The 20,083-nt window shown below is 39.1% G+C and overlaps 1 protein-coding gene across 1 annotated transcript in view; it reads right to left on the reverse strand.

The window, feature by feature from the left end:
* Positions 1-20,083, reverse strand: part of LOC123870931 (neurofibromin) — a 49,850-nt gene that overhangs the window by 25,409 nt on the left and 4,358 nt on the right. The window contains exons 9-39 of the mRNA XM_045914429.1: positions 19,628-19,770; positions 18,784-18,977; positions 18,256-18,364; positions 17,363-17,521; positions 16,763-16,956; positions 16,179-16,362; positions 15,294-15,480; positions 14,844-14,891; positions 14,656-14,755; positions 14,090-14,222; positions 13,460-13,565; positions 13,051-13,114; positions 12,399-12,570; positions 11,775-11,917; positions 11,258-11,366; positions 10,472-10,578; positions 9,627-9,743; positions 8,546-8,700; positions 8,250-8,407; positions 7,681-7,833; positions 7,126-7,304; positions 6,711-6,846; positions 6,209-6,299; positions 4,272-4,446; positions 3,629-3,815; positions 3,076-3,128; positions 2,124-2,324; positions 1,874-1,996; positions 952-1,090; positions 638-802; positions 156-257 (exon numbers count right to left, since the gene is read on the reverse strand). Of these exons, the coding sequence (XP_045770385.1) occupies positions 156-257; positions 638-802; positions 952-1,090; positions 1,874-1,996; positions 2,124-2,324; positions 3,076-3,128; positions 3,629-3,815; positions 4,272-4,446; positions 6,209-6,299; positions 6,711-6,846; positions 7,126-7,304; positions 7,681-7,833; positions 8,250-8,407; positions 8,546-8,700; positions 9,627-9,743; positions 10,472-10,578; positions 11,258-11,366; positions 11,775-11,917; positions 12,399-12,570; positions 13,051-13,114; positions 13,460-13,565; positions 14,090-14,222; positions 14,656-14,755; positions 14,844-14,891; positions 15,294-15,480; positions 16,179-16,362; positions 16,763-16,956; positions 17,363-17,521; positions 18,256-18,364; positions 18,784-18,977; positions 19,628-19,770 (4,286 nt within the window). The remainder of the gene's footprint in view (positions 1-155; positions 258-637; positions 803-951; positions 1,091-1,873; positions 1,997-2,123; positions 2,325-3,075; positions 3,129-3,628; positions 3,816-4,271; positions 4,447-6,208; positions 6,300-6,710; positions 6,847-7,125; positions 7,305-7,680; positions 7,834-8,249; positions 8,408-8,545; positions 8,701-9,626; positions 9,744-10,471; positions 10,579-11,257; positions 11,367-11,774; positions 11,918-12,398; positions 12,571-13,050; positions 13,115-13,459; positions 13,566-14,089; positions 14,223-14,655; positions 14,756-14,843; positions 14,892-15,293; positions 15,481-16,178; positions 16,363-16,762; positions 16,957-17,362; positions 17,522-18,255; positions 18,365-18,783; positions 18,978-19,627; positions 19,771-20,083) is intronic.

Raw genomic sequence — 20,083 nt, forward strand, 5'->3', positions numbered from 1 at the left:
GAGGGTTGCAAACGCGCCCAAGTCTAAGAAGAGCCCACAACAAATTCAGCCGGGTATTCTTTTTTTATTATTATTAAAATAACCTTATTTCAATTAGAAAGGATGCAATGGTCGAATTAGACATCGGTACACAGATTTAGTAGAAAAGAAATTACCTCATCAATCTCTGAAGCATAATAAACGTCATTTAGTAAAACTGGTAAGCCAAGCACTTTGCTTTTCTCTATCCATGTTATTTGGAGAGCTGTTGGTCCGACCTAGAATAAATAAATAACATTTTGTATATAGTTTTTTTGAAATATCGTGTATTAGCAGGAGATAGTTAAAAAGAAATTCAGTCATTGTTGCATTTTTAATTGAAATATTTCACTACAAAAGTTGACAAAAAATAATTGTTACATTTCAGGAAACCCCAAGAATGAAGCAGGATGCCAGTACGTTAGAATACAGAGCCATTAAGCCAGCAAAAAAATGAGATGCCGCTTAAAAACTAGATGGTCTGACCAAGTGAGGGTGTCTAATTCGTGTATATTCTACACAACGAGAGAAGCAAGTAATCCATTGGAAGCCAAAAGAAAATCTCGAAAATTACTAATGAAGGGACAGCGGGAAAGAGAGATATTACAATAAGGCTTACCTTTATAGCGACTTTGGTATCTTTATGCGACAACTTGAGAGCATTATTGAAGACTTTGAGGTCCTCTTCTAAGGACAGCGTGGCTCCAGGAAGCTTCTGTTGTTCCGGGTCTATGAAATCGCCGAGTCGACAGTTTGTGTCTATGAAAATTATTTTGCGATTTCCCTGAATGAGATAAAATACGGTTAGACGTCTCGCTACATATAAAAACATTAGTCCATTTACATACTGATTCGCTTAAAAATTTCGCTCAAAAATGGAGATTTTTGAAGGGTCATAAAGAAAATCCGTCCTGACAAGACAACGTAACGTACCCGCAGCGGCACGAGTATGGCCTCATGGAACTTAGTGTACTCGCGCACCCAGCTGTTGCAGTTGTAGATGTAGCACGCGTGCACGTTGCCGTACGCCACCTCCGGCAGCACGCTGAACCACTTCTGCAGGAAATCCGTCCTGCAGGCACATCATCATCTTAACCCATCGCCGGCCCAATAGGACACGGTACTCCTCTTAAAATAAAAGGGGTTTAGGGACTAAGCCCTTCTCATTCTAAGAGGATTTTAACTCTAAAGGCCGATTCACACCAATTGCATACACATGACACGTGCATAGTGACGCGCGTAAACCCCTAACACATAGGGTTACGCATACGTCCACGCTTACACAAGCCGTGTGCAATATTTCATACAGTTGCATACATTACAACGCATTGGTACGCGCTACGTCTACGCTTACGCAGCCTGTGTGAATGAGCTATAAAGCGCCGTTATCGTGCCAAGCGTCTCGCCGTGCCACCAAATTCGTTACAACTCTTATAGACCAATTTTTACAGGGCCATACTGTTGCCGACGATAGTAGGTCGGAGTCGTTTCCCTCGCCCGTGGAGATGGCGCCTAACTAAACTTTAGGCCATCACGCTTGCCAAGTATGGATTAATAGACTTCACACACTTTTGAGCACATTATGGAGAACTCTCAGTTATGCAAGTACCCTCACGATGCTTTTTTCACCAAGGAACCAAAAGCTTAACTTGCTATAATTCGCTAAACCGGACAAACCACCCTACGTACGGTATATCATGGACATCCGCAAAATAACGCCTGCTTCTATACAGCTTTCTTCACCGTTAAAGCGAGTGATATATATTCAATTGCATAAAAGTGCAAATACCACCATAGAGTTAAAACACGTGTTTTAAACATTTGTTCAAAACAATGTTAATCCTCATCTGCTTACCTAAAACGATTATCAGAATTTGTATGCGTGAAATCGACAACCAGTTCAAATGCTTGGTGGCAAAACGGCTTCAGTGTCAGAATGACGTGGTATATTAGCAAATCCGCGTTCACTTCACCGATTCTGAAACAAAGATACCAAAAATAGAGACAAAAGTAGTTCAAAAATTCTGTAATTTTCAACTTTACACAAAGAAGTTGTAATTTAAATCAATCAAGTGCAATCTGTAAACGTGAAAATTAAAACTCACTTGTATCTCCTGGAGATAAAGTAAAACACTGGGTTGCCAAGCTTGCTGGTGCCTGCCTGGTAAAAGATGTTCAGGCTTTTTATACTCTTGAATTCCTCCTTCTGGTGCATGTTATGCTTAACGATGAACTCCTCAAAGTTAGTTGACGACATATCAATGGATGACCATCGCGCGTATGATGAGAACAAAAGGCTTGATGCGCTGAAAAATATAATTGAAATCCTCAAAAAAATCTCATAAGTTTTGTTTTGTGCATATGATACATGTAGCCCACGTTAGTACCTCAAATGCCTGTGTAAGAACCGGCAGTAAATATTAGATATAATGCATTGAGTACGCACTCGCCATATTTTATCCTTGACATCTGTCTTGGCAAAAGTACGGTCTTACCTGCAAAAGCCAGTTTGCACAGTTAAGTCCGTGTGTGTGAACGGCAAAACGGTATCCCGCGCAGTTCTCAAAGCTGCTAAAGATTGGACTGCGCAGTTCTCGGTATTACCTGTGCAGTTTTAACTGCGCAGGCAAGACAGAGTGTGTAGCCGGAGCCTTAGATTAAGTACTGAAATCTACTTTTGACGTGACAGATGACAAATATGGCGAATGAGTTCTCATATTGTGCATTGAGCTTTAACAAAGAGATATGTAATTGGCAGCTTCGGCTTTGTAGAGCGTCGTCTCTGTTACTCATACCTTCGTCTCCTTTAGTCGCTGACATAACAGTTTAAACAACAGAGATGAAGCCAAAGCTGCCGATTTTCTCTTTTTAAAGCTCGATGTGTAATATTTACTGCCGGGTACTATTGTATTTGTATTGTGGTTTAAAAATAATTTTACGAAGGTCAGCGAGATGAAAGTGAAACGGGATATCAGAAAAATAATGGGGGTACTTTTTGAAACAAAGGTTAGAAGTTGAGTTGTTTAGTTTTACTAGTCTTGTTAGTCAGTTACTTACGACTCCACGGGTTTATGTTCAGGGGGGCCTAAGTACGCAAGAAGTGTTGCCATCTGTAACAAGATATTTTTGTTTTATAAAACATGGCTCCATTTAAACTGAGAACAAATTATTACTAAGACAAATTACGTCAAATGTTTATGACGTCACATCTATGTATATCATACAAGCTCCTTACTAAGCAAGCGTTTTGACGTTTGATAAAAAGTCGCTGATTTGACTAGTAGTCGTCATCCCTATTCGCGATATCAATTATCATCAATCAATTATTTGCCGAATCCCGATAGTCATGCTGAACCATTTGAATGCAATCAGATCACACTAATATTATAAAGACGAAAGTTTGTGTGTCTGTGTGTATGTTTATTTCTCTTTCACGCAAAAACTGCTGGACGTATTTAGCTGAAATTTGGAATGGAAATAGAGTATACCCTGGAATTAACACATCGGTTACTTTTTATACCGGAAAATCAACGAGTTCCCACGGGTTTTTGAAAACCTATATCCTCGCGAACGAGGTCGCGGGCATCAGATAGTTTTTCATAAAACTTACCTTATCGAATGGTCGTCTCCCAACCGCTTTGTGATCCCGACTGCACGATAGATAGTCACCGATCTTTTCTTGATGGTTCCAGAGAAGTCTGTGCAACGCTAACACATTCGCATCGCTGATGAATGACAGGTTATGTGACGACGTCTGGTCGGCTGTTTCGCAATCTGACGCGATCTCTATGAAGAATCTATAAAAGAAGACTTATTTAAAAAAAACTGGCCAAGTGCGAGTCAGACTCGCGCACCGAGGGTTCCGTACTCAGGTATTTTTAGCGATATTTAGCACGATGAATCAAAAAGTATTAAGTATGCATAAAATAAAATAAAATATGATACACCTTTCATATGATACCCCACTTGGTATAGTTATGTTACTCTGTTAATTGAAACACATTTTTTTTTGTGTGATGTTACCACAAATTCACGGTTTTCGGATTTCTTCCTTTACTTGTGCTATGAGACCTACCTACCTGCCAAATTTCATGATTCTAGGTCAACGGGAAGTACACTTTAGGTTTTCTTGACAGACACAACAGACGGATGGACGGAGAGACAGACACAGACAGACAACAAAGTGTTCCGTTTTTCCTTTTAAAGTACGGAACCCTAAAAAACTAACACACGTTATCTCGTGCTATACTTACTTCCGTCCAGCTTCAAAGTGTTCCCTCAGAAAGTCGTTGAAAGGCAACATATGTTGTTCCTTGGAGAACTCCACATGGTTAGCGATGTTCTGCAGAATCTTGGACATGAGCATCAGCCCACGTTTTATGTGCGGAGGTATTGGACGGTTGACTATACCCATCTCTTGGGGAGACACTACAACGAAACATATACATTATACATATAGCAAATGTTCGTAAAGCCGAAAAATATAAATTAGAATTCAACTAAGCTAAACAGTAACAAAAATTAAAAAAAAAATAAAACCTCTGTGTGAAGTTCGCCCGACTTCATACATAAATTACACGTGTAGAAACAAAAATTATTTTTTACTTCTTAGTGTTTGTGGTTTTTAAAATCGGTTTTATTTTTTTTATTTCACAATTTTTACTCATCAGACTTTACTGATTTAGACCTAACTGTACTAAAATATGCTATGCCAAGTTAAAAACCTACTGTTAACTAAGCTGTTACACTGATCGCGAGCAATTTACTCTTATCCATTGAGGAGTTCTGTTCTCCATCTCCGAAGATATTCATCAGATCTTCACCAAATTAATATGGGACTACCTGCAAATTATACCCTTTCAAACAAAAAAAAATCCTAATCCGTTCTGGCTTCTTTAGAGTAATCGGGGAACATACATGTCGCGAAGTTACCCATTCGCGAAGTAATCAGAATAAAGGTAAGTATTATGGCAACATTCGTCTATGGCAGAGTAGTTAATTTTGTCTATGGTATACCGGAAGGATACAGTTGTAAAAGTACATTCATTTCCATCTAGTTACTCAAAATGGTTGCTGCGGCTCGAAATGGCGAGGCACCGAGCACGTGGATTAAACCCGTTCCAGTGTTCGTGTGGATGGTGAAGTCAAAGCTAAGTACCTAGGCTATTTCATATTTAGACCATTTTCTATGTGTTAGATATTCCCGGTTAACCTATAGAAATAAATGTCCCACGTGTAATGGTTGCGCACCCATTGTTAGTTTGTTAGTGGACATATGTGTGTACCTCTCTTCACAAGCCATTGGGACTGAGTTAAAGTAAATTATGAAAGAGGTCAAACCGTCGATCGGCAAAGACGAAAGGCTAGGCGAGGTATGCGGAGGGTTGCTCTCTCCCAGTAGCGAGAGGGCGATCGGGCACTCCATGCACCCAGGACCCGGAAGCCTAGAGTATCGGCAAAGACGACAGGCTAGGCGAGGCATGCGGAGGGTTGCTCTCTCCCAGTAGCGAGAGGGCGATCAGGCACTCCATGCACCCAGGACCCGGAAGCCTAGAGTATACAGCACGCGCTATGAGAAGGACGGTACAGGCAAGGTGGACAGAGGGGGTTGGACTCGTTCAGTAGCGCGAGGTCTGCCGGGCATTCTGTCAACCGGCTGTGGTTCCGAGGAACCATGGCCAGCCGAAGTAACCTTTAGACCAGTGAATAGAATATATATTGGAGGGTCCCAATCGCTGGGTGGAAGAGAGATGCACACATTCCTAACCTATAGATACCAAGATAGAGAATTGCCCCATGGTCTAGGTCTTAGAGATTTCACCTACGGTGAAATCATAGTTTGTGTAACCCCACAGGTCACTGAGAGGCGAGCTGCAACAGTCTGAACGATGCAAGGAATAGAAAGGACGAACAGGGGTCGACAGTGAACGACCGATCTACAAGGAAACAAATAAAGGTGAGCGTGACTCCTATAATATGTACGAATTCGGTAACCCCTCTCACTTCTGACGAATAGTATGGTTCATATAAAGAGAAATAAAAGGCGAAGCAGATGAAGTGGAAGTTAGGGGGGTTCCCGACAATACATTAAAAAAAAAAAGATTCCGACGAATTGAGAACCTCCTCCTTTTTTTGAAGTCGGTTAAAAAAGAAACGCAACAATATTGAAGTTTTCAAGGTAAACGCTTACCTATAGCCGGATTAATGTACCGCAAGAACAAAACGGTACCGACTGCGCCAACGCTTGTCTGAGGGAACTGCACAAATCTTTTGCTGAGTACCTTAAAATAATTTTTTTGTAAGAACGCTATCCTTAACTATCATCATCATCACAATGATCAACCCTGACGCTGGGACACTACTGAGCACGGGTCTCCTCTCAGAATGAGAAGCGTCCAGGCTGTAGTTTACCACGCTGGCGATTATCTTACGCCGCTTAAATCCAGCGGCTCTCTGCAAATCTATCCATTTAATGGGGGGGCGGGGGGCACCTTAGGACCCCAACATCTACGTCTACGTCGGTTTTTCGAACTATTCACCCTGCCCAATGCTACTTCAGCTTCGCAATCCGTTGAGCTATACCGCTGGTTCTCCTACGGATCTCTTAATTTCTGATTTGATCACGTAGAGAAACTCCAAGCTCGCTCCATCGCTCGCACAGAAAGCATACAATGCTTGCATAAAAAGCTAACCTGGTACAAACAGTGGCACATGCTACGTAGTTGCGAAGGGAATTTGTCAGCGGAGTTGACGATGCGGTCGAAAACCTCCCTCGTGAGGTCCCGAAGGTTGTTCCGGTTTATTTCTATGTCTTGTCCGGGATCCAATCTGAAAAAATACGAGAATTTAACTACAATCAATATACAATACAAGCAGCAATTGAACAGTTATGACATAAAATCTATAATATGAATACAAATCTGGATACAAACATAACATACATACATAAACTGCTAAAATCATAACCTTCCTTTTGGCTTTGTCGTAGTCAGTTAAAAATCAGTTGCTCAGCTATTGAAAATCTCTTCAGGTTTTTGTGATTATATAGGTACATATGAACTGGCGTTCGTAAGTTAGCATCGAGTGTGTAATGAATATGTTACTCACCTAGCCGGGTCGACCTCGAAGCTCAAATTGGGATTGCAATCAGCCTGATCCAACAGCGCACTGATTAAAGGCTCTAACAAATTATGTAGATATCCATAGCCGTATATCTTGAAGCAGAACGCCATTATTTTGCTGCCCAAAGAGTTCCCACGGAAAAGCGTCTGCATACAGTCTGATACCTATGTACAAGAAATTATTTTATGTAAGTATCAAATGTCTTAGTTAATTTATCGGTTTATTTCGTGGTACGAAGTATGACGCCACAGCTGGAATTTTTATGTAGCCTCGCGATTGGTTCGTCAAATTATCTTACCGCGGAGTAAGAAAATGCAGTTAGCAGACACTGTTTGCTCAATAAATACTTTGTCCAGACTCCACAGCTCTTTTTACCTAATGTAGGTACTATAATAGTGCCAGGTAAAACCGACTGTGGTTTTTGTGTCACTGAATGTAACAAAAATGTCCTGTATATTCTATAAGTTTAATAAATATAAATAAACAAATAGCTTAATGCAATAGTACTTGTCCTAGTAGTAGTCCTTAATGAACACTTACCGCACACACTTCAACCTCTCGGTAGAAAATATTCCAAAGCAGCGGAGCGAGCAAATGCTTGGCGTCGAACAGGGAAACCAGTACACGCGCTAATTCATCCATTTGAGCGGACCCCACCACGTGCGCTAATGCCATGGCTATGGGCAATTCACCCTGGGAACAATATAATTGAATAAATATGTATTTGTATGTTATACTTGGTTGGAAATTGTTTGTTTGTTGTCCTTTTCATATTACATTGACAGTATTAAATTAAATTTAGAGCTGTCAAACCTCGTGACTTTAGCTGCCAGTCGAGAGCCTATTGTTTAGTAGCTGCACTAAAATAATTTAGAGTCTTTAAATGTAAAATTCATGTTCCATCCTTTTTTAGCAATATTTAAAAAAATACTCTAAAAAGAAAGAATAATACTCTAAATTTAGTATAGGGAAAATCATCAGAAATGACGCTATTATACTGTTGTTTGATTCTAAAAATACTGAAAAGATGATGCATAACCATTAGCATAAGTTCCGGAATTCCTTAAATTGATATTACTTACTTAAGAAACTGGGCATTAACTATTTACCTTATCAGATATCATAGTGACAAGCTGAACGAGCTGCTCGAACCGGTCGGCGAGCACAGTTTCGGCCAGAGTGTCGAACTCCGTACCCTGCTGCAGTATCTTGGTGAGCACCTCCATAAACGCGGCGCGAGTTTGCAGGTCGCGGTGGTATCCTAAATCTATTGACAATTGGAACTTGTTAATACAAAGTGGTCTCTAGATCTCTTCTCATGGTTTCTAGATAAAATGGATTTAAAGACTGGAGGATGAACAAAAGTATGCGATTTCTTTATGAAAACCACATAAAAATTTCTTACCAATACTGTGCATCAAGCCAGAGTCGATGTTGGCGGAGAGCAGGTTAGACATAGCCTGTATCGTGGCGTTTCTCAACGTCTCCAGGCGGCCCGGCCCCTCCGTTAGTTCCACCTCGTTGCAATCGTTCAGAAGATTCATAAATAGGGTGAAATATCTGAAAAACAGGGACTACTTTACCCCCAAAAGCTAAAACAAAATATTTGATACACTTATTGCAATAATTTGAGAAATTTACTGATACAGCAAATCTCAACATTTTTCTCTGCGACGGGGATATTTTTACCTGTAAGTTTTTGACAAAAAGTCAATTTGGTAGTCTTTTTAAATACATAGATTGAACTAGTAAGGAAACTCTCACTTCGATCCTGAATCGACTTCTGTCAAATATAAGGCTAGGAGTGACGTGAATTATAAGATACCTATTTATATTTTACTAGCGACCCGCCCCGGTTTCGCACGGGTGGACACTACCACGAAAAGTCCTATCTATTTTCCGGGATAAAATATAGCCTATAGGGATTCGGAAGAATCCCTCTAAGTAATGGTAAAAGAAATTTTGAAATCGGTCCAGTAGTTTTTGAGCCTATTCAATACAAACATACAAAAATACAAAGGTTTCCTCTTTATAATATTAGTATAGATAATACGTTGCTTGTGTAGGTGAAGCCTACACGTTTTATTACAAGTTTCTTAACTGTCGTGAACGGTGGCAATACTAACTGAGAGAACCAAGTACATATTTTAAGCACTTGATAAAAAAAAGCGTAAGGGTCAAGTAAGAATCTTCAAAAATCAAAGCCTGCGCGAATTAGATGAGATATTACTTTTATTTTGAAAATACGAATAATTGAGACCAAAATTTTAAGCTTTTCCAAGATTAAGTTTAGGGCGAAAAAGGTTCAAAGTGATAAATTATAATGATCACTCAGTGGCGTGCAGGAACAAAAGGACTGCTTCCTAGGCACCCTGCCTGAAAATATATAGGTACACTACCTACCCATATACCTAATTAATGCCTATCCTGGTTCCGAACTCTGTGCATGCCACCGATGATCATCAGGCTTAGTGCCCAAAACTTACTTAAGAAACAGTTGACTCTTAGCCTCCATAAGATCTCCTCTATCAGACTCCTCCGGCTGCAGGGGCAGACCTCTGAGCAGAGCGGCTACGGCCTCCATACAAGCTTGGTCCAGCTCCCTGGATACATAATATCTGATCACAATATTGTGAATTGCTACGAGCTAGTAAAACACAAATAATTTCGCCTGTTTTAGGGCCAGTTGCATATCAGTTGCGTTCAGCAATAAGGAATTTGATTTTTTTTATTTTTATTTAAAAAAACAATATTAGTCACCTTAATCATGACTAACATACTTACCCCTTTCCACTCCGTTTTCCAAGCGTAAAGCTTGTGCTAGAAGTGGGTACGACAATAGTGCAACGGGTGGGGTTTGGACCGCCGACCTTTCGGATTTCAGTCCGCTCCTACTAGCTACTAGCTGTGCCCGCGACTTCGTTCGCGTGGAATAGCTCTCAGCGCGCTTTATATACCCACGGACGCTCAGGCGCGAGGCGTATAGTACGTACTCTGTACGTTAAAAATGTTAGCCGTGATTCTTTAAATTGACATAACATTTTTATTTATGAACCGATTGACATGAAATAAACACTAAATGTAAAGTGAAGCTTACTACAATACATTAGTGAAAACTGTATCTAAATCGAATAAGCCGTTTCTGATATTAGCGTGTACAAAAACACAGACAAACAGACAAAAAAAATTAATTACAATTTCGGGTTCGGCATCGATATAATAACAACCCCTGCTACTTTTTTTTTTATATATTTCCATTGTACAGACACCACTTTTCTACAATTTTATTATATGTATAGATTAGAGTGCACGTAAAACCAGCTAGTCCTACCTAGTGATGGAAGAAGCATCTGCCCGCAGCGGCGGCGCGATCTGGTGCGACGTGCCCAACACCCAATCCGTCACATATTCCACTAGCTTGTTGCGGAATTTCATTTCCTAAGGAACGAAATTAATACAATGGAGAACAACATTGTGTAAAAATGTTACCTTATAAAGTACAAGCTGATGCCCTCGACTTCGTCCGCGTGAATTTAGGTTTTTCGAAATCTCGTGGGAACTCTTTGATATTCAGGGATAAAAAGTAGCTAGGATATTATCTATCTCCGTTCTAAATTTTAGCTAAATCCGTTCAGAAGTTTTTACGTGAAGGAGTAACAAACACACACACATACACACAAATTTTTATAAAATTAGTGTGATGTCTACAGTGCTTAGATCACATGTAGTACGCTACAGTTTGAGATGGCAATCGGGGTGGGGACGCCCGGCACATCCCCCCGCGCTAACCCAGCGGCTCATACTCCGATTGCCATCTCAACCTGTCGTGTACTATAGAACTGTTGATTTTTAGCATTTGCGCGATATGGTTGTGAAATGCTTAGCTCTGGCTATGAGTGAATGCAGGCGCCGAAACTTTGAGCAGAAAAGCGTACTTTGATCATTTAAAAAAGTATTACAAAAATGAAAACAGATTTTCTTGTAATTTTTGTAACATTATTTGATACCTCTCGAATTGATGGCCAGACCCAACTCATTCTTTGGAGCATAGAAAACATCTTTTCAAAATGTTGGCAGAGCAAACATCAGAATTAACATCGTCAGATTGATATGATACCTGTCTAAAAGCTAGATCATCGCGTCTCCTCATCATAGCATCGACGACTTGGCACAGTTTCGTCTTTATTTGAACCGAGAGTACTGTCATATCCAAATGCCGGACATACCTACAAGAAATTAATTATCAATTTATTACATGGATTTACCTATAACAAAGGTTTTAACAAATGAAAAAATTAAACTAATGGATCACCCTTGTGGCCTATTATTTTCAAACATATTTAAGAAATAAGCCGAGAGATATTATGTATGTAATATAAAATAATAGCAGTAGTTTTTGAGAAAAATGGTATAAGAAACAAACATACAAACTATCTTAACTTATATAAAGACTTAGTTACATTGTGGGAAAAAATCCACATAGGGAAGGTTAGTCTAATGTAAATGTAAAATTAAATAAGTCAAAACATTCGTCTAAAAGATTTTCAATAAAATTTTCATGACCATTTCTTAAATCTGGAAATTGGCCTTTCCTTGGAAATCCACAAATTTTAAAACCTACATTTAGAACCTACCTTACAATAGCCAACATGAGTCCCTCAATCGACGTAGTGCTGAGATGTTCGCACGGCTGTTCGTTATTCTTGTTGTCCAGTATGCTTTTCATTATGAAAATCGTATGCTCCACGAATTGGGTGTTTAAGTCGGTTAACATTACCTATGGATAAGGAAAGATTTTTATTAAATACTAGCTTAGCCCGCGACTACATCCGCGTGCACTAGACAAGTTTCAAAACCTATTAACCCTTTAGTTTTCCAAAATCCATTCTTATCGTCACAACAGAATCTACATGCCAAATTTCAGCCCGATCCGTCCAGTAGTTTGAGCTGTGCGTTGATAGATCAGTCAGTCAACATTCTCTTTTATATATTACTAGATGATGCCCGCGACTTCGTCCGCGTGGACTAGTTACACAAATTGCAAACCCCTATTTACCCCCTTAGGAGTTGAATTTTCAAAAATCCTTTCTTAAAGGAAGTCTACGTCATAATAGATAATCTGCATGCCAAATTTCAGCCGGATCCGCCCAGTAGGTTGAGCAATGCGTTGATAGTAAGTCAGTCAGTCAGTAAATCAGTCACCATTTCCTTTTAGAATATTATATTTCTAAAACACGTATAAAGCGTAAGTGTATTACCTGTTGCTGTTGATCGAAAAATTTGTCGACAATAGCCTTTATCTGGTCAAATAGTATGGGGTAGAGAGCTGGGGACATTTCGTTTCCCACTAATTCCTTTACGTGGGTCTGTATTTGTGCACCAAAGCGTTCATTACTGCATAGAAGGAGTCGTAGGAGTTGCCCAATAAATCTAAAAACACATGAATAATATACTACATATTCGAACATACTTGAAGTGATCTTTAAAATTGAAATTGTGAAAAAAAGTGAAATTTCAAGTTCGCGTCAGAAGTCAGTTATAGATGTAAAACTAAACTTAAACTAATGGTTTTAATTTACAAATTATGAAACTTTATTTTTGATACTAAAATTAATTTGATAATCCAAAAAAAGCACTGTTATTTCATAGTATTAAGTTTTCACTTGTTTTGGCAGGCCCCACTGACTGCCCATTTTTAATTCTATTGATTTGATAACAAATTACAAGCTTGCCCTTGAATGCAAGGTGGTTACTTGGTGGTATGACATGCACCAATAACGTTGTTTCATCATCTGTGGAAACAGCACTATTTTAGGTTCCACCCACCAACGAGTTATCGCTTCGATGAAGCAAGCTCTTAAGCACCAAACTCATTGGCAAAGCAGTAATTTTTTTTTTAAGTTGACTTACTGAGTAACTGGGCAATATTGTACTTCTTGTGTACTGTTGGCAAGAACGTTGTACTTCTTTGCATCTATAATGAAACAAATAACAATTAGATTCACAGGTTTTGGGTAGCTACATTAAAATAAATTTATATCTAATATAAATTATATCATAAATTTGTATCTACGGAAAGAAGTTAGTATAGCGCTCTCTGTTACGTAATTCAATACAAAAGACAGAGTCAAAAATCTCAGTGTCACCAACCAATCACAAGCGAAGCTAATTTTCAATTGAATTTCGAATATTTTTGAAAACGTGTTTGCGTCAAAATGGTAAGAGATTACGTAACAGAGTGAGCGCCGAGAAGCAGAGAGAGCGAGCGGGATAGAGTATAGCACAGTAAACTACATATAATGCAATTTTATGTAGTTACCATGGGTGAGTATTTGTGTCCACACCGGTGTAGGTTTCCTTTGAAGGCACACACCTCCAAGGGCGCAAAGAAACGATGTTATATTTGCCCACTCTTGAATTTGTATCTGAAAATTGTGGAAAAAGTTCAATACTCCAAAATTTTCAACCATAGGTACTTCAAAGTTTTTAGAAGCAAACTAAGTTTAATCCATAATAGATTGCTTCAAATGCATTTTTAATCATCTAATGAGTGTCTCATGCCTGTGATGATGTATGGAACGGAAACGTAGATACTAACAGTTGGTCTCGTCCACAAACTAAAAATGCTCAGCGCGCTATGGACCGAGCTATTTTGGGTATTACTCTCAGGGATAAAATCCGGAACGAGGAAATTCGCAGAAGAACAAAAGAGATCGACGTAGCTCAAAAGATTAGCAAGCTGAAGTGGTAATGGGTAGGTCATATCTGCCGCAGAACAGACGACGACCGATGGGGTAGATGTGTTTTGGAGTGGAGACCGCGTACCGGTAAGCGCAGTGTGGGACGACCACCAGCCCGTTGGATCGATGACCTGAAGAAGGTGGCGGGGATCGGGTGGATGAGGAAGTATTATTATGAAAACGATTCTGAGGGCACCGTAGGAACTAACCTCAAAGTCATGTTCGGTACTTGTGTGATGGGACACGCGTCGTTTGGCGGCGGCGCGGTGTAAGGGCTCCGGAGGCTCGTCCGGCCCGCCTAGTCCTTTGGGATACTTCTGCAGTAGCTTGCATATCGAGTCCCTGGTAAAAAGTTTTTCAGTAAGTAACTAAATAATTTTGATAATAATCAATAACTATCAGTTATAGTCAAAAACTTTCCCCCACTTTTAGTTTGGCTTGTAAATGCTCAAATATTCAGTGTCAAAATTTGGAATTTTGTTGGTTCAGCTTTTCAATAAGACCTGAGACTTAGACAACAAACTAACTAGGCAAACTTAAGAACAAAGAAGTTTCGGCAGTAGACTTTAATAATTAATAGATCGATAACGTTAACGATTTATTTTTACTGAGTTTCATTGTTGGGTTTTCTCGAAAGGAAGTTAATTTCAAACCACTAGTTTGAAATACCGCGATTCACATGAAGATTCGAAAGCAATTTTGTTTCAATAAGATACTTTTCTATTTCTGTGTTATCCGTATATTGTATGATGATCGCATTTCTACCATAACTTACCAACATCGAAAAGTTTCTTCCCATACTGGTTGCACGCCGTTCACGCAGTGTTCAATCTTTCTTAACAAAGCCATTATTCGCTTTTGGAGTCCAGCAGAACCTAAAAGATACTTTGTTAAAGACAAGCTCATGCTATAAGGCCCAAGACTGACGTATGCTAAAATCGATTTGTCACTGTGTTAACTTACTGTGAATATTTTTATAGAAACATCCTCTTCCCATATCCTGACTGGCTGCTTGTAAAAATTTACAACAGTAAACATAAAATGTAATGTCAATTATTATTTTCCAACCTTGAAAAGGATTTTAATCAAACAAAAAAGAATCGTTCGCCCATAAATTATAAGGCAGTGTGCGGATAAGTCATCCGAGCCGCAACGTATGTCTGCCTCTTGACACAATAAAGCGAAACATGACATCGCCACAAGCACTAAGATGTGTTTCAGAAAATCAGAAGTTCACTCACCAGTAGTAACGGTAGAAGCATGAGTCCTGAAAGACTGCATAGTTTGGTAAAAGGCAGTGTGCGGATAAATCATCCGAGCCGCAACGTATATCTGCCTCTTGAGACAGAAGAGCCAAACATGACATCGCCACTAGCACTACGATGTGTTACAGAAAATCAGAAGTTCACTCACCAGTAGTAAGTACGGTGGAAGTATGAGCAATCTCCTGAAAGACTGCATAGTTTGGTAGAAGGCAGTGTGCGGATAGATCATCCGAGCCGCAACGTATGTCTGCCTCTTGACACAGCAGAGCGAAACATGACATCGCCACTAGTACCGCTTCAGTGTCGATAGACCATAGACACATGAAGAACACCACCTTAGTAATACAAAACACAATATTAGAAGATTAGAGGGAATATTAGAGAGAAGACATTTTCTTTGTATGTAGCAAAATTTTTAGTCAACGATGAACAGCAATCTGCACAAAGTTGGCATTGAAAGATGTATCATCAGAAAGATCAATGAAAGTTGAATTGTAATCGTCGTAAAAGCAGTAATGAAACAAAAATAATATATTTTAGATGCTTTATATATGATGCTTCATATATGCGGCATCGAAAGTGCAAACAATAATGAACAAAGGTGCTTAGGATTATAAGTATTCGATGTTCCTTCGCCTGTTGTCAAACTTAAAAAACTTTGCGATATGAGGCCATCCATAAGAACTAGTAAACCCTATTTTATTAAACAAAACCGTTTATGTTTGCAGAACAGTAAACTCACTAAGAACAGCTCCATTTTTACACCGTACGCGCATATTTTTGGTGGAAAAGAATGCAATTAGCAAATCTATGAATGGCCAATCCGCATTGGGCCAGCGTGGCAGACTATGGCCTAACCCTTCTCATTCTGAGAGGAGACCCGTACTCAGTAGTGGGGCGGAAATGGGTTGATCGATCAAATCTATGAAACTAAAACGATGTGTGATTTTTATCTAATGTACAAAAATAGGAAAAAGGCGGACGGAAATTTACTAAGGGATCTCTATCAGTGACCCCTCAGAATTCATCTTACCTCCAATTTAATATGCGCCTGTTTACATATAGGTATCTGCGAACCAACGTTGGCATACTCTTTATGCTTCGCAAGATATTCGTTCCTACAAGTCAACACGTCTCGGAGCCATCTCAATACTTCCCTGTAGTTGTTGATCTGACGTTGAATTAGTTTCTGACTTATATTGTAGAGGACTTGCGAACTGAAAATTTTCCAAATCAGTGTATATATCAAAAATATTGGTAAAATAACTGTACATTTATGCATATTACTTACTAGGTAATATATTGTACTGAAGCCTCTGTGAAAATATGTGAATTACTATAGTGAAAAAGTATCAAAATCGTTCCCGCGGTCTTTAAGATAATCGCGAACATACATACATAGGGATCGAATACATAACTTCCTTTTTTGGAGCCGGTTTAAAAAGGGTAACTCTTAACAAAAGTCGTCATAATTACAACACATGACATTATAATAAAAAAACGGTTCTACAAAAATCGGAGTATCTATAGCTCTCGCGGACTCAATCCGATTTTCGATAATATTTATAGTTTTTGATATACGATATCTTATTATTTAAGATCCTACATTCTCCTTACCTGATATCCCAGAAAGTATTCAAAGGTGCCTCAGGGTTCCACATGTGGACTCTATCAGGTCTATGTAAGGCCAGTAACGCGTCCATGGCTTCTTGGGATATTTCCCCCATGCCTGTATGGTGCACTAGGGAGACTAGGCCATTTATTAGTTCAGTGGTTGAGGATTGGATCTCTAGGCCGGGGCGGCCTGGATTCTATGGACAAAAGTGTATATTGATTTCAATGTTTAATATCAGACTATTTTATCGATCCTCAGTTAAATTATTTAATTTCTGTCGAATGTATTAGCGTCATTACCATACCATAAATTACGAAATATCAAAAATATATACTACCCACATTACAAATGCGATAGTGTTTGTTGGTTGGTTTGTTCTTCAATCACGCCGTACCAGAGATACAAATCGATGTAATTTTTGCATGGATATACTTAGTTAAAGACATGGAGAGTGACATAGGCTAGTTTTATCTCAGAAAATCAAACAGTTCCCTAAAGGATTTTCAAAAATCTAAATCCAAAAGGACAAAGTCGCCGGCATCAGCTAGTTGTAATTAAATCAAAAAGCATGTGGATTGAGTAGTGAATGTTATTTTACTTACACTTAACATTAGCATGGGGTCGGCGTGTATCAGCTTCACAAGCAACATAAGTAGATGTCTATACGCAGGCATTTCCTCAGATTTGTTGAATTTCGACTGGACCTCTTTGGATTTGAGAGAAAGTGATATCATACGTAAGGGTGTGTGAACTATGTAGCCCTGTAAGTAAAATAAGGTGTCGATATGTAGTCTATAAGGGTGTGTTCCCACTGAAGCGGAGATATGAGATAATATGAGACGTGATAAATTGTCTAAGGGCCGGCGCACATCTAGCGAGGCAGATTGCAGGGCATTTTTCACTGACAAACTATAATCGATTTTGCTGCTGTTGAAATAATACCGAAAATCAAATGGTATAACTAATACTCGAACTATAATAAAAGGGACAGTCCGACTAGTAATAATGTCAACTGATTTTCGATATTATTTCAAGATAAGCAAAGTTGATAATGGTTTGGCAGTGAAAAATGCTCTGCGCTATGCCTGGTCGATTTGCACCGGCCCACAATAACCTCAAAATTAGCCCCCAAAATTTCAGCCGTTGTACCTCAGCCGTCACAACATCTAAATACATAAAAGGAAAAGCTGACTGACTGATTTATCAACACGCAGCTCAAACTACTAGACGGATAGGGTTGAAATTTTGTATACAGATAGCTATTATGATTTAGACATCCACTAAGCTTTTAGCGGATGTCTACGTCATAATACCTTTTTAAAATTCAACCTCTAAGGGAGTAAAGTAGGAGTTTGAAATCTGTGTAGTCCACGCGGATAAAGTCGTGGGCATAAGCTGGTATAGCAAATAAAAAGTATCCAGATTTTTTCACGAGCGCTATTGTCATAAGGCAATTTTAAATCTACAAAATGGGTTTAATTTTGTTTGTCCTCACCTGTGTTGCCTTATTCAAGGTGTCAGTGAACATTGCCCTTAATTCCGCAGCTCTTGGATACAGGAGCTCTATTTGTGGCCACCATGGCAATCGGGGCTGTTTTATTATCCTAAAAGGTTTGACAGAATGTATAGATTTGCGTAAATCTGTTATTTATTATGGACGGAAAAGTTTTCTGTCCCTTTTCTGTCCATAAAGCGACAGATTTACATACAGTTAACGTGTAAAGTAACACTAGGACCTCTGGACAAAACATGCAGTTAGGTTAAGCAAAAACTGGTCAAGCGTAAGTCCAACTTGCACACGAAGGGTTCCGTACCGTAGTACAAGAAATAACACTTTTTATTTTATTTTAATTTGCATGGCGACTTTTGCGATTTTTTTATAATTTGTTGTAGAAATACACACTTTGTAAAAAATTCCTCTAGTGCTGCAAATGATGATGAGCAGCGGTAATCACTTGGCATTAAATGACCCATCTGCTCGTTTGCTGGCTATTTAAAAAAAAACATCTAATTGTATAAGTACCTGAGTAAGGAGTTAACGATGATGTAGTGGTAGGAAATATGAGTGTTGAGATTCAGACAGGTCTTCAGCGCGTCGTTGGAGTGCGGCATTATTCGGAACAGGGATACGAAGCAGTCGCTCAGGAGGTCTAGCTCCGAATAGCCGGGGTTCAGGGCTCCACGGGCGTACGGTTTGTTGGGGTTGAATAAGAGACCCTGAGAAACGTAACGAGTCTTGATATACCTCCTAATCCAACAATACAATGGAAAAAGGCAGCGTGGGGGAGGCTTCCAAAGCTGCGTTTTCACCGGATAGTAGCTATTTCAGCATCTTAATATGCCAATAATAGCAATATTTATCAACCCCCCGACCCAAAAGAGGGGTGTTATAAGTTTGACTGTGTATCTGTCTATCTGTCTGTGGCATCGTAGTTCCTAAACTAATGAACCGATTTTAATTTAGTTTTTTTTTTGTTTGAAAGATGGCTTGATCGAGAGTGTTCTTAGCTATAATCCAAAAAACTCGGTTCAGCCGTTTGAAAGTTATCAGCTCTTTTCTAGTTACTGTAACCTTCACTTGTTGGGGGTGTTAAAATTTTTTAATTTACACTTGTTGGTTCTGCGAGCTATGTCCCCTGCCCTATATTTGCCGGCTGGTTTTCCATCACTTCAATTCTGATTTGATTAGATACTATACAATCTGTGTATGAGCCGAGTGTATTGATGACTCTCATCTTCTGCTGACTATACACTTTCTTGAGTTTTGTGTAGTACGCGCGGACAAAGTTACGGACATAAGCTAGTCGTAAAATGAAACTTCTTAAAATTTTATCAGCTTTCATGTTATGATTTGGATTGAGGCTTACCTTAAGGTCGTTGATGACACATTTGACCAGCACAAAGGTGACGTTGCCCGAATCGGCAATGTTGAGATAAGTGGAGGCCTTGCACAGCTTCACACACGTCACTATAGCTGCTTCGGTCATTTGCTTTGAGTTGTTGTGGGGACCTGGACCAAGTAGTGAGATAAGATTGATAAAGGTAATCGGCATCATAGACCCGCTTTGCGGACATAAACCAAATTAGTTTTAAATCAAAGATAATATTGTAACCTTTCTGTTTATATAAGAAAAAAGAGCAACCGCCGAGTTTCTTGCTGGTTCTTCTCGGTAGGAAAAGAATTCCGAACCAGTGGTAGATGCTCTTGATGTTTCAAAAGTACTTATAAAAGTCTTATAATAGTACTTATAATTGAATAAAAATATTTTAAATTTGAATTTATAAATACATGATTCAAAATCGATCGAAAAAAGAAGTATATT

This window comes from Maniola jurtina, chromosome 13, assembly GCF_905333055.1.
Source record: "Maniola jurtina chromosome 13, ilManJurt1.1, whole genome shotgun sequence".
Classification (NCBI taxonomy): domain Eukaryota; kingdom Metazoa; phylum Arthropoda; class Insecta; order Lepidoptera; family Nymphalidae; genus Maniola; species Maniola jurtina.